Source organism: Haliotis rufescens, unplaced genomic scaffold (genome assembly GCF_023055435.1).
Source record: "Haliotis rufescens isolate VD_foot unplaced genomic scaffold, xgHalRufe1.0.p SCAF_5, whole genome shotgun sequence".
Taxonomy (NCBI): Eukaryota; Metazoa; Mollusca; class Gastropoda; order Lepetellida; family Haliotidae; genus Haliotis; species Haliotis rufescens.
This window is the reverse complement of record NW_025964223.1, coordinates 26136841-26150017: the sequence shown is the minus strand read 5'-3', so window position 1 is coordinate 26150017 and position 13177 is coordinate 26136841. Positions and strand designations below refer to the sequence as shown.

The following is a 13177-nucleotide window of genomic DNA, read 5'->3' as shown; positions in this document are numbered from 1 at the left end:
AGTCTCTCACATCATCAGTTTTATCACATATGCACTCCCCTCACACCTCTACCCTGCTGGTGCTAGTGATACCTATAATTTAGTTTTAATAGGAATTATGAATAGATACAACTTGTAAGGGACTTACTCTTCATTGGTAATAACATGGGTGCAAATAGGCCAAGGTCACCCTGATACCATCGTTATCCATTGGTTTTTACTGCATACAGGCTGCTGCTGCCTTCCAAGTAAAAATTATTGCTTGTATAGAATTTCTTTGGAAATTTATTGTTACACAGACATTGACTTCCTCCACTTCATGTGGATTGATTACTTTAGCAGAAATGTTAAGTACCATATTCTTATAATATATAACACATGATATCACCTCTTAGATCGGAGTTTGCAATTTGATTGCTCCTTGACCAGGATAATAACTCTCAACATTTCTGTGTATCCTCCATCCATCATTTGTGGCCAGGCAGTATACTAACATACTTCTAGATATCCGACAGACAGTCTGTCTGTCTGTCTGTCTGTCTGTCTAGATATCCAGAGCAGAACTGGATGACATTACACAAAAACGATCTTAGCACGAAGACGATCGTAACTCCCATATTTTAACATAGACTTAAACAGTCATAGTGCTAAGATCACTTTGTGGAACAGGACCCTGGTCCCCTGTTCCAACTCTTGTTGTTACAACATACTGATAAAGGCTTTCAGAGTGGTTAATTTTCTCAGACATTGATTTGTTATCATCCAAAATGTCCTTAATGTGTTTTTGAAATTTGGTATTGATGCAGAAAACTCTGCTGTAAACAAAGATAAAATTAGGAAAAAGGCCACATGCCATTTGTCCACACTCACTCACTCACTCACTCACTCACTCACTCACTCACTCACTCACTCACATGATCTTAACTAGGTTGAAATTGAATACTTGAATACTTTTTCTCCCATGAATCCTATAAGGGATGTCAATGGAAACAGACAAGTTTGAGTCATAGAAAAACATCATCAGTCCATATCTTACTTCAGAACTGGGTCAGTAGATTGTATAAGCCACAGATAGTGTTAGGCCATGTTAACAGATGTTGAGCAGTGTGTGAGGGGCTTTTATGTCTCTTCCCTCACCTGTGTGTAGAGCACTCAACCTGTTGTCATCAGGTAAATCATGTCTCAACATTCAGGGTGATCTAAGTGAGCCTCTTATATCTAAGTGAGCCTCTTATACTAAATTATCATGCAATGTAAACATTGAGTGGCAACATCCGCATCCTCTATGTGCAAACAAGACAAGAGACAACAGAAACTTGTTATTGCACTGGTAGTCACTTGTTGATTTTTGTCTGATATGTTCTTGATTTGTAGGTGCATTTGCTTAGTCTATAATTTTGACAGAAACATTTAAACTGAAAAGGAGCCCCAGTGAGTATGGAGATTCAGGGGTAAAATCTAGACATGCTTCATGTAGAGCTTTTGCATTGCAGAAAGGGCTTGACAGAAGGGAAAATGTTATGGTTCAGGGACTATGAGATAGACTAGTGTGTTTTCAGTAATGTACAGGATTAGTATTCATTGTAAAGCTTGTCCTACATGAGGTAGACTTGTTAGTTGCCACTGCTCATACATCTACAGTCAAGTCTCGTTAATCCGACAATCAGCTTTATCCGACACTAATGATGGGAACCGATTAAATCAGTGCTATTTAGACCTGTTAATCCGACAGTCTCTCACTCCGACTCTGACACACTTAATTTGCAACAAATTACCGATATCACACATTAATCAGTCATGTTTTTCGGACACAGTGATCAGCGTACTCGGTGGTCATCTGCCCGTGAGTACACAGCCCGTGTTTGGCTGGTAGCTGCATATTACAATGGCAGCCGAGATATACTTGCTTAACAATGAACAATTAATGCTTTAAATAAAGAAAACAGGATTAATCGCATGCTTAGATTATCTCAATCTCATTAAAATTAGATACAAGTTCTCACTATCGGCGAGGACATCCCATTACAGGTCATGCCAGAACAATTGCAACCTTTCGCGAACTATGACCTACCAATGAAATGACTAACAGGAAGTCAACATTAGCCACTTAGAAAGCACCTTTCTTAAGCTTTGCAGTAACAGTTTCAAAGTTACAACTTCCATTCCAGACTATGCTATTAAAGTATTTTGAATAAGTCATACAGTCCGTAACCGTTTGTTTTGTGTTAAACTTTAGAGGTTGCATGATTAAAAAACATTCCGCCAACAATGTAACATAACAATATGAATATTTATTTTATATTTTTTTATTACATGTTTCAATTGTTATCTATCGTATAATTGTCCGAATTTCGATCACAAACGTTGATACTAATTTCGCTTACCTGACATACTCGTTAATCCGACATAATCATATGCAACCATCGATGTTCGGATTAACAGGACTTGACTGTAGATGGATACCTACTCCAATGATGATTTGTGTACACTCATGTGCCTTTTTCTGACAATACACTACAAAACATCCAGGGTAGTTATTATGAGCCCATTGGCAGTGCCCTGTAATATTGTGGGTTGGATCAGTTTACTCAGAAAGAGTTCCATAATTTTGAGAAGTTGTCCTTTTTGACATGTGGTTGTGTTCAAAGAGCATTTGAAGAAAACCAGTGAACAAGTAAATATGTAATTACTGAAAGTGATTTTGCTGGAGACAAACAGCATTAGGACATTTCCATGACTTTATCAACAATTGATGGGACATTCCTTTAACATAATATCACCACCAAATTTGGAAAAAAGTGTATTGGACATTGGACAATCAGTCAGTGTCCTAGAAAATGAACTGATCTAAAAGCCTGACTTGAGACGGTATTAAACAAATGAGTGTGTGTGCAGCTTTTTACAATACTCCTGGCAATACCGTGACAGGGAACACTAAGCATGGGCTTCATAAATCATGTCATAAGCAAGGGGCAATTTGATCCAAGAATTCTGTTGAATGACCGCATTCTTTGTTGGCTAGTCTACACTGTACAATGACGACAAGGGGAAAGAAGCTGAAGGGGTGTATTGGAGGAAGGTACCACTTCATTTAGTTACCAAACCATCTCAGGACACTTGTCCAAAATTACATATTTTGAGTGGATTGTTTTCTTGATGACAGTGTAGTGACTATGTGAGGCAACATCTTGAAGGAAATCAGGATTATACATATGCCAATTCACAAGATTAAGAAGTGGGTGGGTGGGCACAAGAAACATTCAGATGGTTTTCGTCCATTTTGCCTGTTGCAGATTAGAAGAAAGTTAAAGTCCTCTTCAGTGGCAATATAATTACAGTGTGATATGAAATACTTTTCCCTTGATGCCAGGAGCTGTAAAAACACTGAATAGATTAATAAGAGCAATTTTTCTTCACTCAATTCATTATGCATCATTGGGGTATTTTTAGTTATTTTCATATTTTATTGAATTTAATAATGTAATAAACAACAGCAAACTGATTTTAAATATTTCTAATGTCGTTCAAGCACGCTATCGACTGAACTTTAATAAAACTGTGCAACTTTGCACCCTGTTACCCCTATCCTTTGAAGAACTTTAATCAACCCTGCTGCTGGTGCAATATTGTCAAGTCATCTGTAACATCACAAACGATTATTCTCCCCGACAAAAAGCTTATGTGTCACTTAATGGGGAAGTTGCATCCTCTACTGTAAGATCCAAGAACATTATTACCTTTCTTCACAAAAGTAGGCCATTAATACTTCCATTTAGGTGGGGGTATCAATTAAAATTCCCCAACCATTTCCAATTCAGTGCTTAGAAATGCAGTGTCGATTTTCAAAGGAACCATTCAATCTGAGATTAATGGTGCATATGCACTTGTTGAAAAGAAACAATTTCTTGTATCATTCTTTCTTCATTTTTGGCTGTATGCCCTTTCGTGAGCCAGTGGTATGTTCCGAGGTGGAGCAAATATCAATTGTACACACGAAATAGTCAACATGACATGTATTCATTAATTTGATATTTTTTCTTATACCATGTAAGATTTAAGTTGAAAGGAATTAAATTATGTAACATAACCATTACAAAGAAGCGCTTATGTTCCAAGGCAATATATAATGACTGTTTATTAAAATAGAGATGTGTTTCAAATTACTAAAGAACGTTTCCTAGTAATTCTTGATGTTATTTGATAGGTATGGTTAAAGTGATTGCTCATGATGCTTAAGACCTGGGTGTCCCCTGCCGTGATATTGATGGAATATTCTTAAAGGAACATAAACCTTACTCGCTCCCTCAGTCTGTGTCCATGTATTGAGAAACAGTAGACACTAACTCATTTGAATAACTACCGCTCCTGTAGATACCCAGACATATTACCGGTAAGCTTCCAGGTTGGACCAAGGGAATAAAGTTTCTAAGCCAGTATATGATTTATGGGGATGTTTTCTGAAACAGTAGCAGCATTTGAAATTGAGGATGAAAGTCAAAGGAGTCTTACCACGCCCCTTATGTTAACAATGAAAGATGTAACAGGCTTAGGTTCAAATACTTTAACCATATTCACCAAGGACCCCAGGACACTGAATAATTTATTTGTACAATGTTATGAAAAGGAAGTAGCATCACACTGTGACTAAGATGCACCTCATTGATTAAATGTGAGTTTTGGCAAATCACTATATATACTGTGCCTTATTCCCATTCCATGAATGAAAAAACTAATTCATTGCTGGGACATTTCTGGAACAATAGCTCCATCAAAACGAAGTGAGGTAAAATAGATATGACCTTTATCTGGGGCTCGATTTATACCATTGGCACCACTGTCATTGAAGGATCAGTGAGTCCTTTGTAGGTTGCATCTAGTTGTCTGTCACTGTCAGCTCCTTCCTTAATCAGACCCCATTTAGGATTCTATTTAATGTGTGTTGGAGAACAACCTTACACTGAGGAGAGACCTAAGAGTGTAATTAGGATAAGGAATGATTTGGTGATTGATATTTCTGACAAATCACTCATATTTCACATCATATTGTTAGTTATAAATAAGGCAATGCTATAACCATTTTAGAAAGCGATAACTTCAGAAACAGGTGATCATATAAAAACATTCACACCCAGCAATTCTTGAATATGAGTAGTTTCTATTTGGGTGTAAAACATTTGCAACTTTTTGCAAGTGACAATGTTAGAATTAAGATGATTTATTTCACATGATGCTTGTGAAAGGAGCTCCAAGAGGCTTTGCAGAGAACTGAAAATGATGGTGTTCTTCAGTTAAGATTTAAATGTTTTTAAGGGTTTTCTAAGGACATTGGGATAGGCATTAGAATGTGTGTTTATAATATCAAATAAACAGTCCCTGTAAATGTCTATGAAAATTACAGAATTATCTTGTCCTCAATATTACTTTTGGGAACAGAGAGTATGCAGAACAGCATATTGTCCAGTCAGTTCTCCTGAACAGCCAGCTGGGTATGTTGATAACTTGCGATTAAGTCCCAGTGACTGAACCAAAAGTATGAGGAAGTGCAGTAATGCAGATATGTCAAATCGCAAATATGAAGCAAATTTCCATATTCATGATTACATTCCATTGTTTCAAGAGTATTTAATTATATGTGTGCATGATAAATCTCTAAAAGATGTTGCTTTTTAGTCAAAAGACAAATCAGTGACAAGAACGATGCCCGATGCAATTCCCTACTTTGACTTGTACCATATGTTCCTGTGGGTTTTGGTTTTTTAGGTGAATAATTGACTTGCCTTTGCATGTGTTTGTGATGTTGCCAACGCCTGGTATCATCACTTTCTGATAGTGATTCATAAACATATGCTCATAATATAGTCGGAATCATACAATCGACTTTGTTTTCAGCAGAGATTTCTTATAAATATGGAAATGGGTTTTGTCACTTTTATTTTCTTATTGTGAAACATATGGCTTTATTAGTTCATGCCTAATGAAACACTGAAGCACATATTAATATGCTCAAAAGGCTTTTTTATTATATTTGAACAGAAGGTAAAGTCTGTGTTTTTCAAATTAAATTAAATTTGCGAGAATTCATCAAAATCAGCTGTGTAATGTGAAGAATATGCCTGAAGAATCCTGTAGAGACTAAATAATTAGTCATGCAAATAATTCACTAGAATAAATTGGTTTGTGTATTCGTGTGTAAATGTCCAAGGGAGGAATAACGGATCAATACAACCCAATAAATACCTTACCATGTGTATTCATGAGGGTTCAGTAGGCCTTTAGCCACTGTTATTGTACCGATAACTTGTTATATGTCTAAAGCAAAATTTGTGGCTTTCTACACGGGGATATATGCATTGCATTTGCATTGCGTATTGTACCCTCAATAGAGGGCTGGATATATGATATTATGAATTGTATTAGCATTACATATTGTTGCCTCATTGACACTGCTGGATATAGGCATTGAATTAGCATTAAATATTGTAGTCTCAATGATTTTGCTGGATATATGAATTGAATTAGCATTAAATATTGTAGTCTCAATGATATTGCTGGATATATGAATTGAATTCGCGTTACATATTGTAGTCTCAATGATATTGCTGGATATATGAATTGAATTCGCGTTACATATTGTAGCCTCATGATGCTTCTGGATATATGCATTGAATTAGCATTGCATATTGTAGCCTTGTTGATGCTGCTATTAGCATGACGCCAACAGGTTCCCTGAAGAGAGGGTAAACACTGACGCACCGATATGGCTAACCTCATCCAACCTTTCACTGATAGGATGGTCCTGGCACTGGTATATATATGCATTAAAGCTTGGTTCCACTTTGGATATATTGCTATCAGAAACTTGAGTCTGATGTTATGTTTGCTCTGGCTAACTGGACAGATCTGGCTTAAAATGTCCAATGGGCATCGAGGACAAACACACTGTCTGAAATTGTACGTGATCAACTGAAAATATTTTCTGTTCCTAATATTCTTCCTGTGTATCTGTCTGTCTTCAGGGGCTGAGGTTAAGCAAGGATGGTCTTTTTACCGAATACTTCCAGCATTCTACACGAATCACGGCTATTACTTCCTTCTCTCCCAATCACCCACGTATCTTCATTTCCATTTATTGATTTTCCCTTAAAGCACTCTGGTGCTGTCATGAAGGTTTGCCAGAATTTTGATTGATTCTTGCATTTTAGGGGTTTCTTAATCACCACGGCACGAACACAGGTCAACAGGCGATAATGTTTAAACATGTCATGACAAATATTTCTTCAGTTCCCCATCACATTAGTTTTTATACAGAATTCAAATGGTTTATGAACAGGATGCTCACAATGCAAATAAGATTAAGAATTACGTCAACTGTTTTCACAGCATCAGCTTATGTTCTTTAAGCTGCATGGTGTTAGAAATCAATATCAATTACATATGGAAGTTTGGCAGGATAAACCTGAGCAGTCTCAAAATTGAGAGGATCCTTGAGGTTTGCTGAGTAGAATTTAAATCTGGGTACCTCAAAATTGTAATTAATAACATTAAGGTTAAGACAAGGACTCCTTGACTTTCATCCTTAATTTTGAACATTGATGAGCCAAAGCAGAAGCGATGTTTCATTGAAAGTCTGACCTAAGAGACCTGATACATTTGAATGAAATCTAAACAATCAAGGTAACATTTGGTTCACAAATACCATATTGAATTGGTGTAAGATGGTTGGATAAAAGCCTTCTTGGTCCAATGGAAATGGCAAATTTGTTTAAGTTGCAGCAATGTTTGAAATATTGTTATGAACATCAGCATTCATGCACAAATGGCTGACAATGAACCGTTCTTTAATACAGTTGTTTTTAACTTCTGATGTGATCAAATACATGAGTATGGTTAACATGAGTGGAAATAGGTGACTTTTCAAACTAAAAATTAAGATGCATTTGATAACATATGTTTGTACTGTTTTTATCCCTGAGAAAATCAGCTAAGGTCAAATACTTACTCATAATTCAGAAATTAGAAAACACTTCCTGAAAACCTTAAGACAGTGTGTTTGACACATTTTTAGCTTTACCAAGCATTTAGTGTTGTTATTAGTCCTAACATACACATGTTGAAATCAACAGCCTAAGTCACATTTGTATATACATTACTGGTACCTATCACAATGATTTGTGAAAGTTTTCCTCATTTCTTGATTCAACATATTCCTTAGGGGAAATGGCCCCTAATATCATATCATGTCCATTCCAGCTCTAAGACAGAGATCTGTTATAATAGTGCCTGGGCCAGTCAGTCCTGTGATTGCCATCATGAGCATCAACATAAACAATTGGCATACGATGACATGAAATCAGCAAAGTCAATGAGCCCTGACCCTGATCCTTAGAGCTGCCTTTTACTACAAGCATATGTTGCTGGGGACCTATATTTTTACCGGATAAAAACATATCAGACATACAGAAAACTGTTGTATGTTTGAAGGGAATTTTACATGCCATATATGTTCTTGCATATCATTGTCATATGTCAGTGCCAGACTGGTTATCATCAGTGGAATGCCTAGAAAACATTTTGTTATGTAAGCAACAATACCTGTTGAGTTTTGCCATTTCCATGACCTTTCTAAAGTTTTCAAATGTGACTCATGAGAACAGAATCTGTTCAGCAATGAAATGCTCAGTTGTGATAATCCTATCAGGATTCCTTGCCAGACAAACTTCAGCAATAGTGCCCACCAAATTCTGAAGATGTCATGGTCAGTGCAAATGTAAAACATAAAGCAATCAGACAATGTTTGTTTTGTCAATGTCAATGTTTGACCTGAAGCAGAAATTCATTACGTTACAGTGTTTTTTGCAGTTGTTTTCTTTTTCTAATGCAAACAGTCTTTAAGCAGCAACATTTAGCTAAGAAATAATGCCTACGTTTATTATTGTTTCCAGTTCTCAATGTACATGATATTTGTCTTTTCAGGAGCTCAACCAGTCGGTGACTGATGCCAAGCTACGAGATGTAATACAGAAAATCCAGGGTCACATCGAAATCCTGGAACAGTCAGCCGCCAAGGTGTCCAGTAGAGCTGAGGTGTTTGGTGCAGTGCAACAGGTAATATTATATGTGCAGCTGGCATAGGTCCCTAGGCATAGCAAAAGTAACATTACAGATTCAAGGAGAAACCGAGACATTCAGAGAAAGAATCATCAGTTTTTGGTGAATTTTTGTGTAAACGTTTTACCACTGTGCATGGACCTCTTCCACAAAGTAATCTTAGTGCTACACTGATCATAACTCCCATGCTCGATCATAGATTTACAATAGTCTGTAAATCAGAGCTACTATTGCTTCATAGAACAGGTACCTGGATTGTTCCACTGGATCAGTTTGGCCGCTTAACTTAAATTTGGATTATTATTTTTCCAATGATATCAGCTTACTATCTATGTCCAGAACAAGAATACTGATTATTTTGTACATCATGATATTCCTCAGATGGGATAAATATTCAGACAATATTTGATGAATTCATCCGATCTGCAGACAAAATTCATCATTGATTTGATGGAATTCAAAACATCAATTCATTGACCTTTATTACATGAACTTCCATTCAGACTGTATAGGATTTTCTGATTTAATTAACAGGTGTATAACATTGGCCAGTAATATGATGCAGTCCATTGTTAGGAAATTGACAACAATAAAAGGTATTGGCAGATACCACAGGTGTGGTCTGTTATTGCTGTTCTACAAGCTCCAGTGCAGAATACCTAGTGTAGAACATTACAGTACATCAGGTAACCTGCTATGTAACCTTGCCAAACTTCCATCAACTCTTTGGTTATATTAGCAGCTAAACTGTGTGTAAACTTGTATGTTAAGCCAAAGCTTATGTAAAGTTAGGACTTAAAGTATTCAATAAAGAGCTGTTCAACTCCCATGGACAATCATCAAACAGTATTGAGAAAAAGGGCTATGTAAAAACATGCAACAGTGGTGTTCTTTATGTACCAGTTACAACACAGGGGTAGTCTTTGGGGTGTACAGTGTACAGTGGATTGCAAGGTGTGATGTAGACTTTATATAATCACACAACTAATGAAGTAACAGAAACTATTGGTTGATCTTTATGGGCCATCAAGATTCCCTACTTTGTGTCCCCATAAATTGAAGGCTACTGATATATGGCCCCAGTGGTACTGAAACTGTTTTCTATTAGAGTCTGACCACATGCAAGAGAGAATCTGTTACACTCCAATGCTGAGAGGGGGCATCTCAAGCATCATCATGTCATAAAAGTCAAATTGAATTTTATATTATCAGGAGATTTTGGTTATGTGTTTTCTAATTCATAGAAGATTCAGTGCATGGACATTTCATTTGGAACCAACAGTATTTTACAGTGACGATTGAAATATTTGCATTGGTAACAATTTTCACTGCATTTCTGTGCAATTTTATTTTCACCAGTTATATCAGCTATTCAACAGTTTTATCTCAAACACCCTTGTTGTGCTTTCCCAATGTTGCTTTCATACCAGGAGGCTAGTCTGTCATACAGACCCTGATACAAATATATCCAATACAGCCCATGCAAGTCTATAATGTCTATAATGTTTTGCAAATCTAGATTACTGCAGTGTCAGTATCTGAAAATAAAGAGTCTCTTGGCTCTGTCCTTTTTATTATATTTTAATTAAGATAATTTAACAACTGTTTTTCGTCTGTAGGATATGTTCATTTCAGAGACTAGATGTTAGTCTACCAGGGGGCCATTCCACAAAGTAATCCTTGCAAGTTATGTTAACTGCAAACGTCGTATCGCAAAGAGCATATCAATATTGGAAAAATATGGATATTTTCAGGTTCCAAGGCTTGATGAACATCAGACACAGACTTAGACTAGCTGACAGGCTTTATTTCATCCACAGCTTTATTTAGACTAGAGTATCTAAGTGTGCCTTTATATAAGCATCTGATATATGTTTCATTTCTCTATGGCTTTGAGATGGTCCCTGAGGTTCAAGAGCAGCAATGTCGTGGGTCAGTGGGTGGTCACTCTATTAGCCACCTATGACTGGTCAGGGCTATTGAACCTCATTCTGTGGTCAGTTTACTAGCAAGCTCAAATTGTCATCCTAAACAATTGTTTGAATGGGTTCCACCTAGCCATTGAATTAGTAGGTTTTGATATCCCCAGAACCACCTTGTCTGGAGGCTTGGGGATTTTGCCCGCTGTTGTTTAAATTCAGCATTACTGTTTAATAGATTTGAAGCACAGCTATAAATTACTCCACAGAATGTTTGGAGACTTCAAACTGTGCATCATTGAATTTTGTCAAATCCATGTAATCCCTGCTAGTAAAACACCAGTCCAGTGGTTTTATGTCTTTCATCAGAGTCATTTTATTACCGACAGGTAAAAATGTCACGGCTTAGTGTTTTTACAAGTAATAAATGTCAGATTAGTAGATCTCTAAAGTAGATCTGCTTTCAGGAATAAAATTCAAACAGCCGATGTAAGAAACAAAATATATCACTATTTGGCCATTGAATATGTGAATTAATAACACTGAAATTCAGTACAGCAGATTAGATGACCATATAATTATCGTTATCTCTAGCGTTTAGATTATGTAGACATTGATTGTATGATTAATCTGCAGGGAACATCTCAATAAAGTTATTGTGGTTATATTTATCATGAAGACTGCTTCCTCCCTGGGAACTTTGTTCTATCAAACATATAACAAGGGACACAAATTTGGTGCTTTCGGATGATGTATTTAGAAGTCAGATTGAAAGATAAACACAACTGTACCAATATCCTCCTGCTGATCAGCATTTGTAATGCATAACATATTGAGTTATGGCCATGCTACGTGCCTGATGGGCCATTGACATTTGTAACCCTCAGCCAAGTAATGAGAACCTTCAAAGATGAAAAGAGAACTGAAACATTTAGTCATCCTCTCATTGATTAATAGCATTCAAATCAATTCAGAATACAAGTTTAGTGCAAATTTTTGTGTGAAAAGTCATGAAGGGACTATATGATGAAAGAGAGTTTAAATCAACTGATCTCATTTCTAGACTCGGATATCAGAGGAATCTTCCCTTTGGGTTCCAACAAGTATATCATGATTTAAAGTATTGAGTTCGATATGCATAAACATTTAGAATGGATGCAAATAATTTTTATGGAGGTTCCCATTGGGTGCAAATAAGTATATGGCTGTTTGAATCATTACAACCAGTTCAATCGTAGCCATTTTAGCAAACACAAATATTACAGACCATATCCAATTTTCACAGTTGCTATGTTGTTGTTTTTCAAACTAGGAAAATCTCATATATCTTTGATACAGTGGTCACAGTGGGATGCCATTTTCATGCCTGGGACTCCAAAAAATCACTAGCGAGAGTCTCTAGAACTCACAAATGGAAAGACCTGGGAAAAATCCTTGGTACATGCACATATCATTTCTTTAAATAAGTCGACCAAATATTAAGTGTACTGTCCTAATGACAAATAATGTAAGTGGTTATCAGTTTTGTTGACCATTTGTCTATTGGAAGGATGGACTAAAAATATTGAGGTTACTGAGTTTGCATGCAAGGTTTTATTATCCTTTGGTTCATTGACAAATTGAGCTGACAATCCAATGGTCAAAAATCCTCCAGTCCAAGAAACCAAGATGAGGTGGCTAATATATGGGCTGACTGATATGAAAGGTTAGAATTTTGTTCAAAGTCAAAAGCAATGACAAATTAAATAATGTAGCATATGGCAAAGGTACATGTGGAAATAATGTTTTTGGTTATTCTTTAATTTTTGGTCTATATTTCCGGTAATCTTTATCTGATCATGCATGGGCAGGGGTGCGACCACAGAAGAAGCTTGCTGGGTTGTGGTGAGTTTACTCAGTCCACCTGACCTGTGTGTCACCTGTCACCTCAGAGTTCAATGCAAGTGTTTCGTGTGACAGATGACATAAGTTTCAGGCCCATTGTGTCATCTGACCGTAGCAAATGAGGTCACTGTACTTGCATATGTGCATGCCCCCATGTAACACAGGGCCTTAGGCCTGTGCAAATACAGATACCATATTCGACGTAATAAGCGCCCCGCTCTAATAAGCACCCACAGCGATATTTGCCAATATATTGGCTTGTGGAACAATCCCAATTAGCACCCTTC

General features: G+C 36.7%; 1 protein-coding gene across 6 annotated transcripts in view; it reads left to right on the top strand.

Moving 5' to 3' along the window:
• The window catches only part of LOC124110784 (inositol 1,4,5-triphosphate receptor associated 2-like), a 177356-nt gene that overhangs the window by 143994 nt on the left and 20185 nt on the right, over positions 1 to 13177 (top strand). For all 6 annotated transcript variants that reach the window (XM_048384574.1, XM_046470217.2, XM_048384575.1 and 3 more), the window contains exon 32: positions 8953 to 9084. In XM_048384574.1, coding sequence (XP_048240531.1) covers positions 8953 to 9084 — 132 coding nt within the window. The remainder of the gene's footprint in view (positions 1 to 8952; positions 9085 to 13177) is intronic.